This window comes from Netta rufina, assembly GCF_964035555.1.
Source record: "Netta rufina genome assembly, chromosome: 2".
In the NCBI taxonomy this organism is placed as follows: Eukaryota; Metazoa; Chordata; class Aves; order Anseriformes; family Anatidae; genus Netta; species Netta rufina.
Genome location: NC_140124.1, coordinates 154,938,972 through 154,959,790, shown reverse-complemented (window position 1 = coordinate 154,959,790; position 20,819 = coordinate 154,938,972). Strand labels below are relative to the sequence as shown.

Here is a 20,819-nt window from a genome sequence, read left to right as displayed (position 1 = left end):
GCGTTCATAACTAATGGCTTATTATTTTTGAATGTCAGATTTTTCTTAAATTACTATGGTTCTTTCAACTATAGTAATTTACTGTTGGAAAAGTAAATACCATTGTTTAGAGTAATAACATAGCAGTCAAAGGTAGGCTGCTGTCTCTTAACAACATAGAAAATAATTGCTCATTGAATGCTGCTTATTAGACCTTGAGCTCAACAGATCAGGAAATGCCAGCAGCATAGACAGGTAAATAGTGCTTTTCAATTTAGTTTTAATCATTTTTTCTTCCTTTTTTCTTCTAATTCCATCCATTCCATTTCCCCTGTTTGTGTTCAGATTGCAAACTCTTGAGAAGACACTGCCACTTTGTAAGAGCACCCATAAAAGGCCCAAATTCAACATTTTAACCAGAGTTTCAGTATTTCATTAAAGAGCTTCGTGTATTTTTTTCCTTTAATAACACATAACATATGTAAACCCTGCGGATTCAGAACTTCTAAGTATGATATAAAGACAGTTCTGGTAGTTTGGGGGTTTTAGTTGTTCACATTGGATTTTCCAGTGCTGAAAAGATGCTGTGTTGATTCTTGCAAGAAGGAAGACAAACTGCCTGGGGTTTGGAGATCTTCACTGATCTTCCACTGGTTTTGGTAAATTGCTCCTTTCTGCAAGTGGTTCATTCCTTCTGGAAAGGGAATCTTCCTCTTGGCTCTAGAATCTTGATGGCAAAATGAATTTGTGAGTTTGTCAGGTAACATTGATTGAATTAGTCTCTCAGATATATTTTCCAACAATGGAATATATTGTGCTTAAAACTTAAGACCATAAGAAGTATAGAAATATGTATGTTGATTTCCTCTTCATCACTTTGTCTTCCCACTTCATTTCTACATCAAAGAAGCAATATTTTCATGTTGGAAAACATACTGCAAATTTCATTGAGTTAGATTAGAATAAGAGGTAATTATTTACCTTAAAGGTAAATAATTGGTGGTGTTTTGGAATATACGTTATATTTACCAAGATTTTAATACTGAAATAGGGTTCAGATAAACTTCCTTCTCTGAAATTCCTTTTACTTCAAAAGGGAGGAGGGGAGTTCAGTGATTTAGGAACCTAGTCTCAATTCCATGTAGTGTTTTACCAGTTTTTATTGCCCAGTTGGCATGTTCTTTATTCCTGTTCATTAATGTGTTAAGCTAGGTCCTCAATAGGGTTGTTTGTTTTATTGATTCTTTTCCTGATTTATTCATAATACATTAATATTTTAAAGAGTATCTTCGTTTCCCTCTTTGCAGTAAAATATATTAGTGAAACATTGTGGGATTAAGTAGCATTGTCCAAGGGATTTTCTTGGGATTTTTAGTGTTGCAAGATGTAGTGGTTATACTGCTGTTGTGTATCAGAAGTAGAGTTCAGAGCTCATCAGAATGTGAATCCAAAACCACCTGCTGTTTCAGTTTATAATTAATTAAAAGCCAAAATACATTTTTTCTTTTCAAATTCTGTGTGAACTGAAGCAGACTTGCCAGTTTGGTAATTGCTATGTATTTTTGTTGACAGCATACACTGTAAATGTAAAAGAGAGACTACTTTAAGATTAAATTAAGGATGCTTGTTGTGCGTATGTTGGAAGATAAAAACGTAATCAGAGGACTGATGTTTTGTTTAACCTACCAAATAGACCTCCCCAGAACATTAATAAGCATTTGTACATCTTCCTGCATAAAATATACCGACTGTGCTGCTGAGACTGAAAAGTTAATTAAGCCCATAGAAAATAAAATCAGAAGTGAACTTAATCATCAAATGAGGTTGTGTGTCTGTGCCATAAACTGACATATTTTTTCAGACATGGAGTTATATATACTGTTTTTTCCCTCCTCCTCCTGTTCTGATAGGTTTATAGGTTGGACACTGGGCTGGTAGGTCAATGTGTTCACTTACGTCATGCTCAGCCAGGGCAGAACTTAATTATTATATTTAAAAAACAAACAAACAACAAAAAAAACCACAAACTTCTTTTTTCTCCATTTAGTAACGATGCGTCAGTTTGATCATCCGAACATTGTGAAGCTCATTGGAGTTATTACAGAAAACCCAGTCTGGATAATCATGGAGCTCTGTACCCTTGGAGAGGTATGAAAACTTCCCCTGTGCCTTTGGTTTCCCTTTTAGCTTCGCAAAAGACTGAAAAAATCACTTATCACTACTAAGCCAAAGGCAAACTCCTCAGACATGATATCATACTTGTGGTAGAATTATGGACTCAGACACAGGAGTGGCAGGATTTGACCTCACTCCTCCACTAAGGGAACTGCATCAGCTCGTACCAAAGGGATTTAGTCATAGCTTTCAGAGAACTTCAGTTGCTCTTGCAGAGTGAGAGCATGACCTGTGTCAAGTCAGATGATGTTAATGAGTTACAAATAGTATTTGCAAGCATGCCTTCTGGAAGGGAAATTACGTGGTACATCTTCTGCTCCTAAAAGGTGGCAGTAGTGGCTGCTGTTGCGTGAGCAGCAATTAAAGGAAACTATAGCAGAGAGGGTTTGGGAGGATGGTGGAAGTGGGGTACATAAAACCATCCAATTTTCTTTCCCAGCCTTGAATAGATGTTTCTTGAAAAGTGGACGTTGCATATGAAAGTGAGCAGGTTTGTTATTCTTAAACAAAGATGGCTTTTGGAAGCCTCCTGAGTAATATTGCTGTTTTCCTCAGAATCCTGAATTTATTACCTTTCTTTCTGTACAGTCTCTGCAGCAGAGACCTTAGATAAGATGACTTTCCTCATTATCACGTCATTTGGATGAATGGTTTAAAGAAAACTAGAGCTCAGGTTTTTGAAACTCATTTGTTTCCTTTGAGCCACGTATATCTGAACATGTGAGCTGAAGTAATATTTCATTCTGTAAGACATTTTAATTAGCAACCTGCAGTACATTGTCCAAACAGACCAAAAAAAGGCAGAAAAACTATAGTGGAAGCATTTTCTGTCAAAAGTTTATAAATTTCTTTTATGGAGCCCAAATTACTTTTTAAAGCCTTTTTTTTTTTTTTTAATTGATAAAAGAGAATCTAGTGCTACTAGATTAGGTCTACATTAGGTCCTAACTGCCTTTTACTGGGAGTATAGTTCATAAAACTTCTGCATTGATAGGGGCTACTCTGAGCTAAATGCGTATATCTTAGCAAATGTAAATGCAGAGTAAAATTCATGCTGCTCAAACAATATTCATCTAATCAGTATTTCGATTTGCTGGATACTGTTATGTCCTGAAATCATTTAGGACAAAAACTTGCTCAGTTCTCAGGGAAGAACTTGTAACAAGACCATGAGCACTTGTCTCAGCAGCAGCGTATGCACTCAGCCCTCAGAAGGAGCCTCAATGCAATGCAGAAATGTTTTCTTGATTGGGCTAACAGTTTCCACACAGAAAAAAATACTGCTTGGATTTAACCCAGGTGGGCTAAGTGTTTTTCTGTTCTTGCCCATCTAAAGGGAAAGCAGGCCTGTTGACACTTGGGTAAACTTTGCAATTTGAGATATGTCTTGTTCAAATCTGTTATCTTTTTTTTTGTTGTTGTTCTGACTTCTTTCCTTCTTTTTTTCTTTGTGCAAAAAGTTGAGATCGTTTTTGCAAGTCAGAAAATACAGCTTGGATCTGGCCTCCCTCATACTCTACGCTTACCAGCTTAGCATGGCACTTGCTTACTTAGAGAGCAAAAGATTTGTACATAGGTAAGCCTGTATATACACACGTGTGCATGTTTTTATACGTAACTACTTGAAATTTTATAGAATAAGCTGTGTCCTAGATCACCAGATTGCTCGTTGGCAGTAATTCTGGGTACTAGATACACTTGTCTGAGTGAAGAGCCTTAATATACATAGTTGGATCCTTTAAGCTTCACTTTCATGTTTCTTTCCCTTGGCTTATGATGAATGTGTAGCAGCAATACTTTGACACTCCTAAAAGCCATTTACGTGTTTTATGTCTGTCTCCATATCAGTATGGCATTTTTTAGTCAAAATAACACCCTTTTCAAGAGTGACACCTGCTGGCTCAGCCCTAGATTGACTTGGAGATGGTGCCTGATTTTAATCAGAATAGATTTCAGCTGAGTTGTTGCTTTGTGGTTACATTTTTTCAAACTGGTAGTCAACTGTAATCTTGCAAATACAGAAAATAAAACAATGGGCAGCCGGCTTCTTAAGCAAAGAACAGGGAAAACAAAATATTTATAAAATAAAAGTTCTTTTTTAACCAGAAAGTGAACCTAAATTTCTTTCTGGATGTGTTTTTAATTTTCTTCCCTTTGAATTCCTCCCTAGGGGGGAAAGACTGATTTTAGCCTCATGTTGTATGCAATTAACAGTAAACAGAATTCAAACTGCTATGAAACATTTAGGGCTTGAACTTTCTGTGCTTAAAGATTTAAGTTCACATTGCATGTATATGGTATATATTGTACATAGATACATATATATACATACTATATATAATATACACTCAGATATAAGACCAAATGTGCTAGAATATTTCTTTAAGCTTCTTAGAATCAGTAGACAAATATGTAGACTTTTTTTTTTTCTCTGTATATACCCACCCAAACTGTAGAAGAATAATTTGGTCCTCTCAAGGGACTTTAATAATATATTTCAAATAGTGTTTTACCACTCTTAAGTTTTTAAATGATTAGAAATAGTGTCTCCTCTATTTGGCAGGGATATTGCTGCTAGAAATGTGCTGGTGTCTGCCACTGACTGTGTGAAATTAGGTGACTTTGGTTTATCCCGATACATGGAAGATAGTACTTACTATAAAGGTAAGTCGACATTCAGTTTGACAACTGCTTAAAAATTTAGTAGATGGCAGGAAATTCCTACATGTATGGTTCAAGAAGACAAATCACAGGATCTGATTTAAGTTGCAAAAAGTAGGAAATGCATTTGTAGGTTACATTCTGGTTTTTAGGACAAGCACACAGTATTTTTTTCACAATTTTAAGAAGGTTCTCCATTTCGAGTCCTGCGATAATCACATTAATGGTATAATCTAAATAGCCTAAAATGGTTTTAAGGCTACAGATGTTTGACTTTGCATTGTTATTGTATGCTGCATGCTCACAAATGCCACTGGTCTGGCAAGATTCAATACAAAACATACTTGAAATTACTTTTTTCCCCCATTTTGCATGGAAGACTGAGCTTAAGTGTCTCCAGCAGCTGTGAGATGCCCTTCAGTGCCTGATGGGGAAAAACAGGCCATCTCTCTTCTCCTGCTATGTGGTGCCAAACTGCAACGTTGAAATCTGGTGCATATTATGTAGCTGTCTTTACAAATTCAATCTTCAATAAATTTTGAAGTTACAGTCGTGTATTTTAAAAATCCGTTATCTGCCTTCTTAACGCTTCGGTATGCTTCCTGGTTTCACTTGTCTCATTTCACTCTGAGCTACTTTCAGTTGATTTAATTGCCGAGAAGGTGAGGAATGTTTTTGACATGGTCGTTTCTTGTTGTGCTTTTGGGTTTTTTGGGGGGAGGTTTGGGGGAAATGCTTTGTTTTGGAGTTGTTTTTTTCTGCATCATGTAAGGCCAAGCAAGCTACCCTTATTTTGATCAATCATTTGCAAACACCTGCTCCCTAGCTGAGATATTGTGAGTTTTAGACTTAGTACCAGTGGGTTCTTAACCACAATAGTTGTGTTTTGAATGAAGAATTGACTTAAAATTAGAAGGGGCTTAATCAGTCTGTATATTTTTGCAAAGCGCTGTTCCCCTCTCTCTCAAGGATGACCAGCAGAACTGGCCAGGTGGCACAGAGATCTCGTGTACAAATTTGATAGTTACTCACTGGAGATGGGTTTTGCCTGTAAATTATTTCCCTGAGGAAACAAAGCTGTTTGAACACAGCAGTGGGAATAACAGCCTGCCTTGTCTTGCCTTTCCTGTAGCTTCCAAAGGAAAATTACCTATCAAATGGATGGCTCCAGAGTCAATCAACTTCCGACGGTTTACCTCAGCTAGTGATGTGTGGATGTTTGGTAAGTGAACCCAAATGGTGCGGCTTTTACTGTCCTGTCCCAGAAGTTCAGTGTTTTTAATTACTGTAAGATGAGTAATTTCTAGATACTCAGCTGTTTTTATTGTTCTTTCGGAAATTCCAGTTTCTTCTAGTACCTTTTCTATCTCTGTATTTTTTTTTCTATGTATAAGTTTAGGCTTAACTTTCAGGAATATCCTGAATCCTTCATCTTTTTTTCCTAAATATGCATGTTTTTTATATGAATCTGATCACCTGTGCTCGAACAAGAGCTCACAGAGCACTGCTCTAGACAGACAAAACAGACAGGCTGTGTAAAGGAGCAAAGATGACGAGACTTTAAGTAAGAGCAGCGTTCACCCTCTTCACAAAATAAAGTGTGTTTTTTTTTTTAAGCAAAGGGTATATGATTTTTACCTGTTTTATAATATTATGAAGAAAATTCTGGTGGTACAGTCAGAAGAATTAAGCCCGTGGAACATTCTGGCTGATCTTAACCTGACAGACCATTTTTCCCCTTCGTGCTTTTTAACATAGTTTCAACAGAAACTGTTTTATTACATAGTTTCAGCACAAAAAAAAAAAAAAAATGGGATCAGTGCCAGCGTTAAAACACCCTCAAAGTGAAAATACACTATGCAAGTCGAAACAGGCCAGTTGGAACTAGTCAAAGGGAAAAGCAAATACAGCTCATTCTACTTAAAAAAAAAAAAAAAAAAAAGAGAGAGAGAAAGAAAAGTAGATTTGAATATGAGCAACCATTCTGATTTACAATAGGTAAAGCGTAGCTAAATGTGCAGGCAGGCTGCTGTGAGCCAGCTGTGGGTCATGCTTCCTCATAAATAGTTCTGGTTGGTACTGCGTGTGTGATCTTACTACACGTCCCTCCTTGGGCTGTCAGCCGGTAAGTAAAAATTGATTCCCTGGCTATAGGGTTTAGAAGAAATTGCATTGTTTGGCTGTACGACTCAAAGCAAGTACTCTGGGAATTTGTAACGTGTAGTATTCCTGAGCATAGCAACTCTGAAAGGAGGCTTTTGTCCTTTATTTTAGCCACCATTCTTATTAAACCTCCTTTCTTCCCTCTTAAAATCGAGGCTTTGTGTGCTGGGGCTGGGGGAAAGGTTTGCTTTCTCTTTACCAGTTTTTTTTTTGTTTGCTCACACGGAGGAAATGTGTTTTTTTCTTTTCTGTGTGTTCCCCAGGTGTGTGTATGTGGGAGATCCTCATGCATGGGGTAAAGCCCTTCCAGGGAGTGAAGAACAATGATGTAATTGGGCGGATTGAGAACGGTGAGCGGCTCCCCATGCCTCCAAACTGCCCTCCTACCCTCTACAGCCTTATGACCAAGTGCTGGGCATACGACCCTAGCAGACGACCCAGGTTTACAGAACTTAAAGCACAACTCAGGTAGGGTTTTACTTCTGAAAGGTCATTTCCTTGTTCAGAAATATTTGCTTTTTGCTGTACCTTCCATTACAGTGTTTTTTTTCTGTCAAAAATGCAAGGCTTTATCTCCAGGGGGCCAGGTTGGTGATACTTTCTTGGAAATCTGGACCTTATCTGTTGGAGAAAATTAAACTAGGCAGTGAATTCAAATAATGAGAAATATGAATCATCTTTCTTTGCCAAGAAAAACTCCGTTTTGTACTAGTAATTTGTTTATAATTTGAGCTATATATGCTACAGTTCTCCAGGGGCAGGGGGAGGAGTAGAAAGAATTTAGAGTGATTACCTAGTCAAACATGTAGTATACAGTTTTGGGGTACAAACGTGTATTTTCCTAAAGAAATGAATCACCAGGTTTCAGAGTAGATGCTTTGAAATTAGGCATCTGAGCATTTTCAGTAAAACAAGCAAAATTTTGAAGTGCTGTTGGAAGTCAGTTTTATTACATATCTAGCACACAAGTTCCCCATGGTATCTCTTTGTGTGCAACTGTGGAGCCTGCAATAAAAGCATTGTAATTAGCTAGGAATTACTCTGCCCTTCATAAAATGGGATGGACTACCTTATGTTCATCTTGTAAAGTGTGAGTGCACATTTGACACCAGTCTAAATTCACACCACAGTTTATTCTGCAGTAATTCAATCCAGTGTCCATATACCCATATCTCCAGCCACAGGACAAGGGTGATATTTAAACTTAGAAACATTCCTGAGATACTGTATAGAGACATTTAATATTTGTGGCCATTTTAGTGATTTTATGAGTCCTCAGTATCTATTTTGCCTCAGTCAGTATGTGAAGGCTTCAAACAACGTGTAGGTACTGTACAGCTCTAAATCTACTCTTGAATTTGTTGTGATTCATTACCAAGTTCTTCAGTTTCAGCTGACATTGAAGTTGTGCTTTGTGGTATGTTTTGTTTTCGTAACATAATATGTGCTGCCGCTGGATGTTTGTGTTAGAAGAGAATTCACAGGTCATTAAAATAAGAGGCAATTGGAGTATAATTCTGATGCTGTTTCAAAGTTGCTGTATGGGTAACTTTTCCTGTAGCTGCCTTTTAATTTTTTTTTTCCTCCTCAGTAAAATGTTCCACTGTCTGCTGCTCCGGGAGCTCTTGTGTAAACTTAAATATCTAGAGAAGGACATACCCTTCTCACAAGGACTTTACCATATTATCAGTGCACAGGAAGGAGTGGTAGGCCTGGGTAGGGATTACAAGGAGAAGGTAGGACTTGGCAATGTGGTTTGGATACTAGGTGGAAAGTGGCAATTCTTTATTTTTTTCTTCCTCTGGAAGAAAATAAAGACTGTACTCAGAGAAACAGAGCAAAGGCAAGAATGGCTCTAACAGCATGAGTCAGAAGAGGAAAGAGAGGAAAAGGTATCACCAAATAAACAGGGTGGACCAATGCCCAAGAACCTGGCTCTCATCAGAACCTGGCTCTCATCAGAAACGCTCAGGCAAAGGGTGAGAAACAACAGTCAAAATCTGCAGCAAGGCAAGTTCTGATCATTTACCAGGAAAAATGTTTCCCAGAGTGCATGAATAAGCACTGAAGCTGGTCGCTGGGAGACTTTCAGACCCTGCCTGGAAAAAGCTCTGAGCGACCTGACCTCGCTGTGCATCAGCTTTACTGGGAGGTTGGACTGGAGACCTCTGGGAGTCCCTTCCAACCTCAGTGGTTCTCTGATTCTGGATGAAAAATGCACCAAGGGGGGATTTTCTAATTTTTTACCCTCCTCTTGTCATGCTAGGAGACTTGAAGCAGCATTCAGAGAACAAGCTCTCTCCTGGGGCCGCAGCAACCCTAACATGCAGTTTTTGTTCTCACCAAAGCGAAGAGTTTTCTGCCCCTCCAAAACGGTGACCTTTCCCTGCTGGACATCAGGCAGCACAGTCGTCCTCAGGGCTTCTCCACGCTGCTCGCAGAGTCAGCCCCTTGTCAGAAAGGTTGCCAAATCCCGCATGGCGAGGCAATCTCAGGCAACGACGAAGGATTGTGTTTCAAAACTCCAATTCCCATGAACTTGCAAAAACAAGCCATTTCCCTGGTGGCCTTCTCTGTGTGGTGTGGCTGCTGCTCGTGCTGGATAGGATCCAGGGTAGTTTTTTCAAGCTGAGAGCAGACTTTGTTTGCCTAAGGCCAACGATACAACACTGCAGCATTCCTCCCTTTTTAACGACAAAGACCGTGGCTTTGGGAAAAAACTGCTTTTCTGCATCTGAAGGAGTACTGATGGGAGCACAAATATTTCAGCTGTTCTCGGTTTAGTTGATGCCTTACCCGTTCTGTCGTGACATCTGCGTTGCACAAACGTTACTTGCAGCTGCTTGTGCCACGCAAAGATGCTGATTGCTGTAGAATTTGTATAGTGTTATTAGGAGGGAAATAAGGCCGGAAATTTTGTGGTATTTGGTTTGTCCAGAGTGGGTAAAGGATGAGTTAGTCATCGCATCCTTCCTTCCTAGGTCCATTTCAGCATTTAACAGACCCAAATCGTGCACTATTACTCTTACAGTGTTGCTATTCAGAATGAGTTCTGCCTACCTACAGCACCGTAACCAATTACACGCACCACCTCAGACATACATGTATTATTAAATTTAAATTATTCTTTGCTGTGTTCAACATGCTACAGGCTTGTGTTGGTAAGGTAGCCCTAGTACACTCCCAGGTTTTCTTTCAGGTCTGCTCCCAGGCTTGTGCTTGTGAGTCGTGGTGCCCTGCACATCCCTTGGCAATAATCCTGTTAAAACTCCTTTTAGTATTCCGTGTTAAACTGGATTTTCCTTTTCAGCTTTTTAAATTAATATCATGCCATGACATTTTGAGTGCATCATTGAATTAATTTTGTATCAAGTACCTGTTGCCAGCCATTCCTCTCTAATAGAAATAGCAAAATCAGGAGCAGTTTTATCATTGCTGTGACAAGATTGGGCCCTCTGTTGGTTGCTGATGAAGAAGCACAGGCTTTACCGGAGTAGATGATCCCAGATGATCCCTGGGCTGCAGGTCATGTGTTAAATACAGATTCAACTCTAAAAAATATATAAAAAATAAAATAATGACTGATTCATCCCCCTAAAGTTTGGTTTTATGACAGCAATGAGATAGTTAACTGATGGAAATGGGACTTGAGCCTTCTTGTGGCTGTGTTTGCTGCAGCTCTTGAAATGTTGCTTATAAATAAAAGGCCCAAAACTGATAAGAATGAAGGCAGTTTAAGTCACGTCGTTTGATGGCGTCTGGCAAAAAAATTGTGGCACATACTTGATATATATGATGGAGGTTGCAACACTTCGTTGGCTTTTTGGTCATTGACTGTGACTATTAGGAATAAAGTCCAGCAAAAGTGCTCTTAAATTAGGGCTGTATGGGGAAAATGTGTTCATCTCCATGCAACCATGTGTTTTTGTTGGCCAGACAAGAAAAAAGAAGCTGCTTGTTGAAGGGTCAGCACTTCCTCTAGGTTCCCACACCACATACGAGCAAACACTGGCATTGCTTTGTCTTCCAAAACGTAAGGCTGCATTTCAATATTTCAGATATTCCTGCTTTGAACCTCCCAGTAAATGTTTCCTTTTCAATGCCACGGGCAAAATTGAGTGAAAAGGTTCTTTGAAAATGAAGTAAGTTTATCAACTACACAAACTTCAATAGTAGACGTTTTTCATCAGACCTAGCCAAGAAGACAGCTTAGGTTTGTTTGTTCTACCTCGAGGTTTGCTAGGGAAGTCGTACGAGTAGAAATGCCTCTCTGCTGCTAAAAATACGTGCCGTTTGGGAAAATATGCCTAGATGTGACTTCCCTGACCTCTGCAATTTCTAATAAACCGTTGAGAGTCCTCGAGCAGCTGCACCGAGAAGAGGTCAAAAATATCTCTTGGCACATTTGTGCTCCGTCTATGGATCGGTCTTCCCTTTGTAAAAACAAAGACGTTTCTGTGAGTCATTTATATTCCTTGTGTTTTTTTTCGAGTGATGCTTCTCCGAGGCATTTCTATTTTATATTCTCTTCTTGTATGTAGCAGTCAAGGGCATCCGGTACAAATTCTGCTGCAGCTCATCAGCCGTTGACCAGGCTACTCGCCGGGCTGGGAGGGAAAGGTCCTCGTGATGACACAGGCGAAGGAATAGCAGGATGAATTAGAGCCGTAAGGCAAAAAGCTGAGCCTGTGTTATGAAAAACAAATCATTTCAGTCGGAATTTGTCATTCCCAGTGACACGATTGAGGTTAATGGTACGGTATTAAATACCGGGACGCCACAGATAAAATGGCTTTGACAGCAAGGCAGATAGGTAGCAGTGTTTCATTCCTTTTTATGGAAAAACAGGACTGGGCTGTGACAAATTATACCCGTGGCCCCAAATTGTCAATAAGCCATCTCTAAATTTAGTCAGCTGCTTTTAGCTGACTTTTGTTCCATTCCTTGTGCTCGCATTAGAGCAACTGCCATATCAACGAAAAAAAAAAAATAAAAATGCACATTTTATTCATACATGTAGGTGGTTTTTTGTTTTGTTGGCATTTTTTGGTTAAGTTTTGAGGTATTTCTTCAAAGATTGTAATCGTGGTTCGTGGCTCCAGATGCGTCCCGACTGATTTCTCACGATACATAAAAACTCGTGCTGAATATCCAAAGCCTGACCGAGCCTTAAAACGGGGCATTTTTGCTAATTCTTTGTGAGTTATAGTAAGAAATACTCTTTTTCCTTCCTCTGTAGGAAGAGAGAGGTGGTAAAGCAGAAGGATTTTCTTTTTAGTCGCCTGTGTGGGGCTGTAGCTGTTTGTCTGCAATAGCTCTATCAGAATGACTGCTGCAAATAACTTGGTCTGATTTTGTTTTTGTTCCACATTCTTGTGTTCCTTCGGCAGTGATGGATTGAGATTGCTGCAATACTCAGAAACTCGGGTAGGCTGCAGTTGAGATGAGCTGACTTCCCTGCTTTTAAGAAGTGGCATGAATTTTTTTGGCTGAGGGAGGAAAGGCGAAGCTCTAGCCTCCGACCAAGCAGGAATTTATTCTTGAAACAAGCAGCGAAGTTCCAAGATGAGAATAGATTGCTGGAGTTGATCTCATCCCTTGCATGAGTAATTCTGGGTGGTTATTTAGTCGTCTGAGCAGGAGATTATAAACTCAGAACCGAGCTTTGTTTCTAGAAACTGGAGTGCTCAAGGAGCTGGGGTAGCTCCTTCTCGGGATTATCTTTACTCTGGGGAGATCAACGTGTCAATAATCTGCCCTGCTCAGATCTTGAGACTATCCCGTGCAGCGTGCAGCTCCCTCGTCCAAAGCTTCCTTCTGAGCAGTTCTGAAATGGCAAATATCCAACATTAATAATCCACATAGCAGAACTGGGAGGAGGCTGCTGTGGGGGCAGCAGTATCACGTTGAACTTCAAACGGGCTTTTTAATAGTCAGAGCAGTGGTAAGTAGCAAACTCGGTTTTACTACTGTCTTGTGCTTTGTTTGAAAATGTACCCTCCTGACCTGAGCCTTGTAAAAGCGGAGTGAATGCTGTCAGATGTTTCTGTCTCGCCGAATTGCTTTGCTGAATGTGTTCCTGGTTAGGCTGAAATGTAAGAGGAAAGCATGGTATTTGAGATGTTGGTTTTTTTTTTTTTTTGACTGCTTTGTTTAACAGAGGGGAAAATCCCAGTGATTTGAAGCTCGGTTGAGCTTCCATAAAGGACGTTATTTTCAGTTTGTTTTGATCCTTTGCAGCAATCGGGGTATTTTCATGTGAAAAATAAGCTTTCATGCAAGTAAGTGCTTGGTTTGTTGTCTTTGAGGATTTCTCTGTGTAATTACACATCAAAAGAACTGTTAACATGCAAAAAACTTTTTTTGTACAAGATCAACCACAGCTTTCTGAAAACCCGGTGCTGCTTTGGTTGTTGAAAGCACCCTGACAACCCTACAGATGCATTTCTTCAGAAACCTGGTTTCCAGAAGCAATATACAGAAAAGAACTTGGTCTCAAAAGTTCTCGCTCACTCTTTTCGTGTAATATTCATTGGCTTGAGAGATGTGGGAGCTCCGAGGTTTGTTAGACGTGGAGCTGGAGTTTTACTTACCTCCGATGTGTTTTTTCTTAGTACAATACTGGAGGAAGAGAAGCTGCAGCAAGAAGAACGAATGAGAATGGAATCCAGGCGACAAGTCACGGTGTCCTGGGACTCAGGAGGATCGGATGAGGCTCCTCCCAAGGTAGCTAAGATATCAGAACACAAAGCACGAGTGTTTCTAAAAGTAATAATAATAATAAAGAAATGGAATTGAAATGATGATTATTCTTCAAAGCCGGGTTTGATGGGTTGGTTGAGAACGGCGTTCTGCCCAATTCTGTCATCATCTGCTAATGCTTGCCTGAAATGACCCAGCTCTGCCTAGGCTGTTATTAGAACTGATCTGTGCTGTAATTTTGCACTGACAATTTTCTGTTTCTTGTTTGTTTAACTTGCAAGAGACTCCCATAGTTGCCACAAAAATGTTTCCTGGCTTTTTCTTTCTTTCTTCTTTCTTCTAGCACTACTATGAAACGTTAGCTGGTGAGATCTCAGACATTCGTCAAGTTTATTTATAAAACATCAGCGACGGAGTATAAATTAATTAATTGTAATTTTCTTATTCTGGACAACGGTTTTACTTCCCAAGGACAAGATGTGTTTTAGTTTACACTTAATTTTGTTTAATTGCATGTCTGCCCTGTTTGGATGTCCCTAAGCTCTCCAGTTGGGGTAGTGTAACCTCTCCAGTTGCTGAGCACACTCTTCTCTCCATAACTTGCGTGCTTTTCCTAAGATATATTTTGTAGTTTGAAGGATCGGGTCCATACTTCGGAGGATTTAATTTTGTGCAGTCACTGCTATGATGCGGAATAATATCTGCATCCTAATCAGTCTGTGATGAATTCCTGTAGCCCTCTACTCAAACTCTGGTGCTGATAGGGATTTTAGTAGTAGTAGCAGGGCCCCTTCTGCTGCCCCAACGGCCATAGGAAGGCAACTTATTTTTGTTTGGTTTCCACACATCTGGCTTGTTGCCTGATAGATTTCCTAGCTTTGTTTTTCATTTTGGTTGCTTTATGGCAACCAAGAAATACGGACACTGAAGCTGCTGCTTTCATTTCAGAGTTGAGAATGGCAAAGAATCCATCAACCTGTCTAGGCACCTGAGATTATATGATTTCGTGTATATGTAAACAGACAGCATCCTGAATTACAGAAGCAGATAAACTGCGTGAATTGGAACAATATGCTACTTAATTATTGCAAAATTGTTTAAGAATGTACTCTTTAGGGCTTAAAAATACCTTTAATTAATGTAATGAATGAGCTACACCATAGCAGAAGTGATCATCATCAGAGCTGAGGGTGTGACACATAAATGAAAACACCTGAAAAAAGGTGTTAGGATTGAAATTAATGCTCCTACCACTGCATACCTTTTTTTTTGGGAGGGGTCTTGGTATTTTAACTCTTTGAGGTACTCTCACTGTGTATGCAATGCAAGCGTTGCTTAGTTTTTCTTTACATTGTGATTTTGTAAAATGTGGTTTTTCTAAAATGTCATGCTAATGACATTTGAACAAGCTGAATTTTGTAGATAAGGAATTTCAAGCATCTCAACTTACTATGTAAATTTTTAATGGTAATAATTGACTTTTTTTCTTATAACACTTCATTTAAAAAGTTTGAATTCTTCACAGGACTTAAACTCCCTTTTACTTACAGCCTTAAATTCCTGCACATTCTCAGACAATTCACAGCTATCACAATCTGTACTATGAAATTACTTGGATTGCGGTGATTAGTTAGAAACCAAAAATAACAAGTGCTGAGTGATAACAACATTTTTCATGCAGTGGTGATAAAATTCTGTAGTTCCAAAGAACTGTGAAAGTAGCTTTTAACTGCCAGAGGGACACCAGGAGCCCATGTGCAAAACGATGAGGTTGGGTTTGGGTTTTGTTTTTTCTCTTTGGTTGATTTTTTTTTTCCTTCTGAAACACCCAGCAGCACTGTTTCTCAGGAAAAGAGGCAAATGTACCTTCAGAGGTTAACATCAAGTACAAATAACGGAATACTGCTTCTTGGAAGATAAAAGTACACTTCTGAGAAACTTTTTCCAGCATTGCTTCGTCCACTAGTGTGAAGTTCCTGTGCCTGCTCTGGCACAAGGGAGATCTGTTCAGTGTGTGCAGGAAAACAGGCTTTTTGAACTGGGCTTTCCAAATTTCTGGTGCCTTTTCTCCTGTTTTTCTGTAATTATACCTCCTTTTTGTTTATATGCACAAAGTATTGTGTTTTTCCTGAAGGGGTAAAGCACGATACTCAGATAAATAATCCGATAACTCTTCTTTAGCTCCTTTCTAATAGGAAATATTTCTGTTTTTTTCTTGGCTGGGAATCGGTTGCAACCTATAGCATGTATAATGAAGGACATGGGGTTCAGAATATGACTGAAACGTGGGGGTTAATAATCAGAACTAACATCAGTCCTCAGAATAACGCATATAAATATTCATGCTAAACAAAACTTGATTTTTGTTCTCACTGAAGCAAAAGAATTTTGCTGGGAACTGCTGGGAACAGTCACAGAACAACAAATTAACGGCAAAACTTTACGTAATGCAGATTATAAACTTGGAAACTACGCTATTTGCACCTGGAAACATGATTTAAGCATTAAGCTTTTCTGTGATATTCTGTCTGGACTTAACCAGCAGAGGGAAGGCCTTGTGGTGCAAACATAGCCCCAAAAATGTACAGAGTGAATGTTATTTAATGAAATACCTAGCAAATAATTCAGTTTCTTTTGTTTCCAGACAAAAAAGTGGAGGAAAACTTAATTTTATATGTATGTTTGTTTGTTTGTTTGAAGTGTAAATAACTTTGAATGTTTATTTCAGGGATTTTTTTTTTGAGCTTGTTTTTGTGATGTGCCTCCTGTAAATGTTTGTTTCAGCAAAGAGGAATTTGGTGTGTTTAGTTTTCTGTTTAAAGACTCTCTTCTGTCTAAAGACTCCTTTAAAAGACTCTTTTCCTTTATACTTACAGCCCAGCAGGCCTGGTTACCCCAGCCCAAGATCCAGTGAAGGGTTTTATCCGAGTCCACAGCATATGGTACAGCCAAATCACTACCAGGTATTAAATTTAAATACTCCGCGTGTTTTCTTTCAAACGTGGAGTCTAAAACTCAGTTGCAGCTGGTGGGATTGATTCACTTCTTACACAGTTTAGTTTCATAGAGTTGTGTTAAACATGTTTGGTTTTTTTTGGTTTGTTTTACATAAGAACAAACCCTGAACTGGACCTGGTAGGGTTACTCCAGATGGCAGATACTTTCAAATGTGATGTAGTGCTCAAATTCCTAAAAACTAAAGTGAAATGCATTAGACATTTTCATATTTACTGAAGGAATATAATATCCATGTTAGCATTTTTCCAAGCTATGAAATTACTTGTGTTGTAAATTGCAGGGATTAGCTGCCACGCTTTCCTTGGGTTTCTTGATACTCTACTCCCTGATGGTTCTCTGGATTTTTTTATTTTCTGCTAGCTGATAGCCTCCTTTGGGTATTCTTGGGCTTGTTCAAATCAACATCCACATACAACAGACTCAGTCGAGGTCCTTTTTCCCGTGGAGGGGGGGGAGGTTTTCCTTGTTTTTATTGGAATGCTTCAGGCTTATTAAAACTACTTTGATTTTTCTGTGGGGAAGTTCTCAGGCTGTGCAGTTAGGCACAGTAATTACATGCAGTCACTCCAGGCTTAAGCTTGTCATATGCACGGGGGGTACATGTTTGTATGGCTCCACAGGGCGATGTGTGCATGGCTCCTATTAACTTGAACATGAGTTCTGCGTGTGTAGGTCTTATAAATGTATCGATACGGTTGGTTTTGTTCATCAGAGGACTTTGATCTTTGTGACTACAGAGGATGAAACATATTTTCTAATGCTGCTGTTTGGGTAGGCTTCCTGACATAGTACAAGTCTTAGAGAAAGAGTTTTTATCATATCGTGGCTTGGCTTCCTTCTTCTGCTGTTGTTTCTTCTCCTCCTCCCTTGCAGTGACTACTGGAATTGAGTCACTTCTGCACTCTCATGTTTGCTCCCTTGAGAAAAAAAAATAAAATCTATTAAATATGGGGAAGTAAGTTTGCTAATATAACACCTTTTGCGTTTTCCCTAAAGGTATCTGGCTACCCTGGTTCTCACGGGATACCAGCCATGGCAGGCAGCATCTATCCAGGGCAGGCTTCTCTCTTGGATCAAACAGATTCCTGGAACCATCGACCTCAGGAAATATCAGTGTGGCAACCAAACATGGAGGTAGCGTGAACTCACACACCTGTTGTTGCTCTCTGTACAGTAAAGACACTTTTTTATTCTTCAGATACCTCTGGAGATTATTGTAGGAAAATTGAGTATGTTTCTTGGGTGTTTTTTAAGTTGCCTTCTTGGAGTTGGATTGGAGTCATGACTGAATTCAGGTTTTTTTGAACCAAATCCTCTTATGTGAGGTTGGACATAGTGCTTGTACTCTTTACACAAATTCTTGATGAAGTGACTGCTACTTAGCATCTTAACTAAGACATTGAGACTAAACGAGTGATTATAGGTATCCTGAGTTTGTTAGAAGAAGGCTTTACTGAAACTTAGTGGTGTTAAGAGAGGAGGAAAAATTCATATTAAAATTTGTTATATCGTTACCTATTTAAAAACACCTCTCATGGAAGATATCCAGTATAGAAATTGTACTGAAAGATTCTCTGTAATTTATCAGGCACAGAAAATGAAATGGTCTGCAAAACTGTTCTTGAGTTATATTCTTGGTAGACGCTTTTCAGCCTCTCACAATTGCGTATAGCTGCAAGGAATATGAAATTATTCCCCCCTCTAACCTTCTGCTATTTTATTCCATTCTCCTCCAATATTTTATACGTTTTTCATTCCATTTTATCCTTCCACAAAGATTCACTTTTTGCAGTTTCTGTCTTAAATCCATTTGCACTCTCTAAGCAGTGTTCTGTTCTTTGTGCCTCTGGTAGATCTTTAAGTGAGAGCTGAGGTTTACACCCAAAATACAGTAGAGCAGATAGGTGTGCGAGCCTTCAGTTTGCCTCAGGTAACTCTTGGTAGATTTGGTCGTATTTTCTGCCATTACAGCTTGCTGCCATGCTGTTGTTATTCCTGCTGTATGTAGTTGAGATATCGCATATTGAGGCTCAAGGCACACACAAAAACCTGTTCAAAAATTCATTAAAAGTGTTTTCGTGACATGATTTACCCGTCAGCTGAAACAGAAAAGGGTATTTGGTTTGGGTAAAATACGTATCCTGCAGCTTTAACAACTGGATAGTTGCATTATTGCATGAGAAAAGGAAATTGATAACTGTTATTGTTGTCCAACTTGAAGTGCAACATATGAAGTGACAACATTATTGAAAAATAAAACAGGATTTTTCAAATCTTTTGGGTTCCAGTGATTAGGAGCAAGGCAAATAAAATGTTTGCAGTTGGAAAGAGATTCTTCTGATGACCTGCTTCAGTTTATAAGCAGATCAAGGAACTCTGCTTGATTGCTATTGTGCACTGGGGCTTTTAAAAATCCACTCTTTTATAAGCTCAGTAAGTTCTTGCAGCTGTTTTCACAAATTATCAGTGGTTTTGAGATTGCATAAACCTACCTCTGTTTTGTAGGATTCAGGCACTTTGGACATACGAGGAATGGGGCAGGTTCTACCCACACATCTCATGGAGGAGAGGTTGATACGACAACAACAAGAGATGGAAGAAGATCAACGCTGGCTTGAAAAGGAGGAACGATTCCTGGTAAAATTTTGTTTTGTGGTGCTTCTTAACTCTTTTTGTTGCAGCTTGCTAAAACTGATCACTTCTGTGAAATGAGAATACTAATGAACACAGGAGTCAGCTCCAAAATGCAGGTTTGGAAGAAATTCTTAATTGAAGTGTTCAGCTAGGAAGTGTGACCTCTGCTACAGGTGCCTCAAACAGCTGTTGTTTTTTTTAGTGAGTCTCACTTGATTCAGTCAAGTATTCATGTGTGAAAAGTTGTGGGTTCTGTGGCCATCTGCAGATTGCCTGTTTATTCTTAAGGATATAGATCTGTGCACGCCCTGCCCCTAAAAAAGGGATAACCTTCAGCCATCTAGCAACCCTGACTGCAGTAAGACTTGCAAGCAGTCTTGCGCCGAAGGAATAACGAGACACATCAGTGGAAAAAAAATAATTTAAAAAGAGAGCTCTGTGAGGTGGGGGGAAAAGCTCTGAGCATCACCAGGAAAAAGAAGAAGAAATACTTTGGTAATGGCATCTACTGTCGCTGTTTCTCTGCAGTTCCAGTTTTCTTGTTGTCAGAGCCACTCATTTCTGAGTTCAATTCTGACTTCTTTATTATAAAAATTCAAGTTCAGTGTTAAAATTCAAGACTGTTGGCTACAGATGCAGCAGAAGATGCTGGTAGCATTTTACCCAGAATAGGCTCGTGCTGGGGAGCCTCACTTGACAGGTGAATAAATTGCAGTGGTGTGATATGGATTGTGACAAATACCAGTCCTATGTTTGGTCATAAGTGTATTTCAAGGAACCCTTTGTTTTGGAAGCTGTGTATGTAGGTACAAAACATGTTTGTATAAGTGCAGGTGCGCTAGGTTTGTTAGGGGAGGTAAGTTTAAATAAGCTTGCTGTGTATTTAAAGATGATGATGACAGGAGACAGTTTCTCTAAGAGTTTTCTGCACTGTCCAGAGCAGACCTCCAGGGAAGCCTTTGCTGTACAGATGGATTATTTGTAGCTTGGACATCAAAGTTCGCTGGCAGTGGTTGTCCCACAGAGCTTGAAAAAATGTCTTTTAGGGATATCGAAGCCAGTACATTGAGTTCCTTGCGAATAAGCATTTGTGCTTTATTCTACAGGAAGCCAGTGGGAGGGAACGCAGAGCAGATCTTGTGTGTAGGCAGCGTTACTGAGACCTAGCTCCTGGCCAGCTGAATAACCTTACTCTGTCAGGGTTTTAGGTAGATGCAGTGTTCAGAACCATTGATAAGAAAGGGTGTAAATCTCTACTTGCTGTTGAGAGCTACTGGTGATGCCCACATGCCCATTTCATGTTCTAGCCACCACCCAAATTGTGCTAGAGTTAAGACGTTGCTTTTGGTTAACAGCTTGCTTTTGACTTACTTCTCTGCACGTACATGTGGGAATTTGCATCTTGCCATTGGATGATAGCAGAGAAACCACTGCACCCAGATTGCTTTGTCCAATTAATTACGAGCTTGAAAAGAGGGAGGGGAAAG

The 20,819-nt window shown here is 39.3% G+C and overlaps 1 protein-coding gene across 11 annotated transcripts in view; it reads left to right on the top strand.

The window, feature by feature from the left end:
* PTK2 (protein tyrosine kinase 2) overlaps positions 1-20,819 on the top strand; it is a 191,577-nt gene that overhangs the window by 156,667 nt on the left and 14,091 nt on the right. For all 11 annotated transcript variants that reach the window (XM_084282052.1, XM_084282050.1, XM_084282051.1 and 8 more), the window contains 9 exons: positions 2,027-2,127; positions 3,615-3,730; positions 4,718-4,818; positions 5,948-6,037; positions 7,242-7,446; positions 13,593-13,704; positions 16,557-16,643; positions 17,695-17,832; positions 19,204-19,335. In XM_084282052.1, the coding sequence (XP_084138178.1) occupies positions 2,027-2,127; positions 3,615-3,730; positions 4,718-4,818; positions 5,948-6,037; positions 7,242-7,446; positions 13,593-13,704; positions 16,557-16,643; positions 17,695-17,832; positions 19,204-19,335 (1,082 nt within the window). The remainder of the gene's footprint in view (positions 1-2,026; positions 2,128-3,614; positions 3,731-4,717; positions 4,819-5,947; positions 6,038-7,241; positions 7,447-13,592; positions 13,705-16,556; positions 16,644-17,694; positions 17,833-19,203; positions 19,336-20,819) is intronic.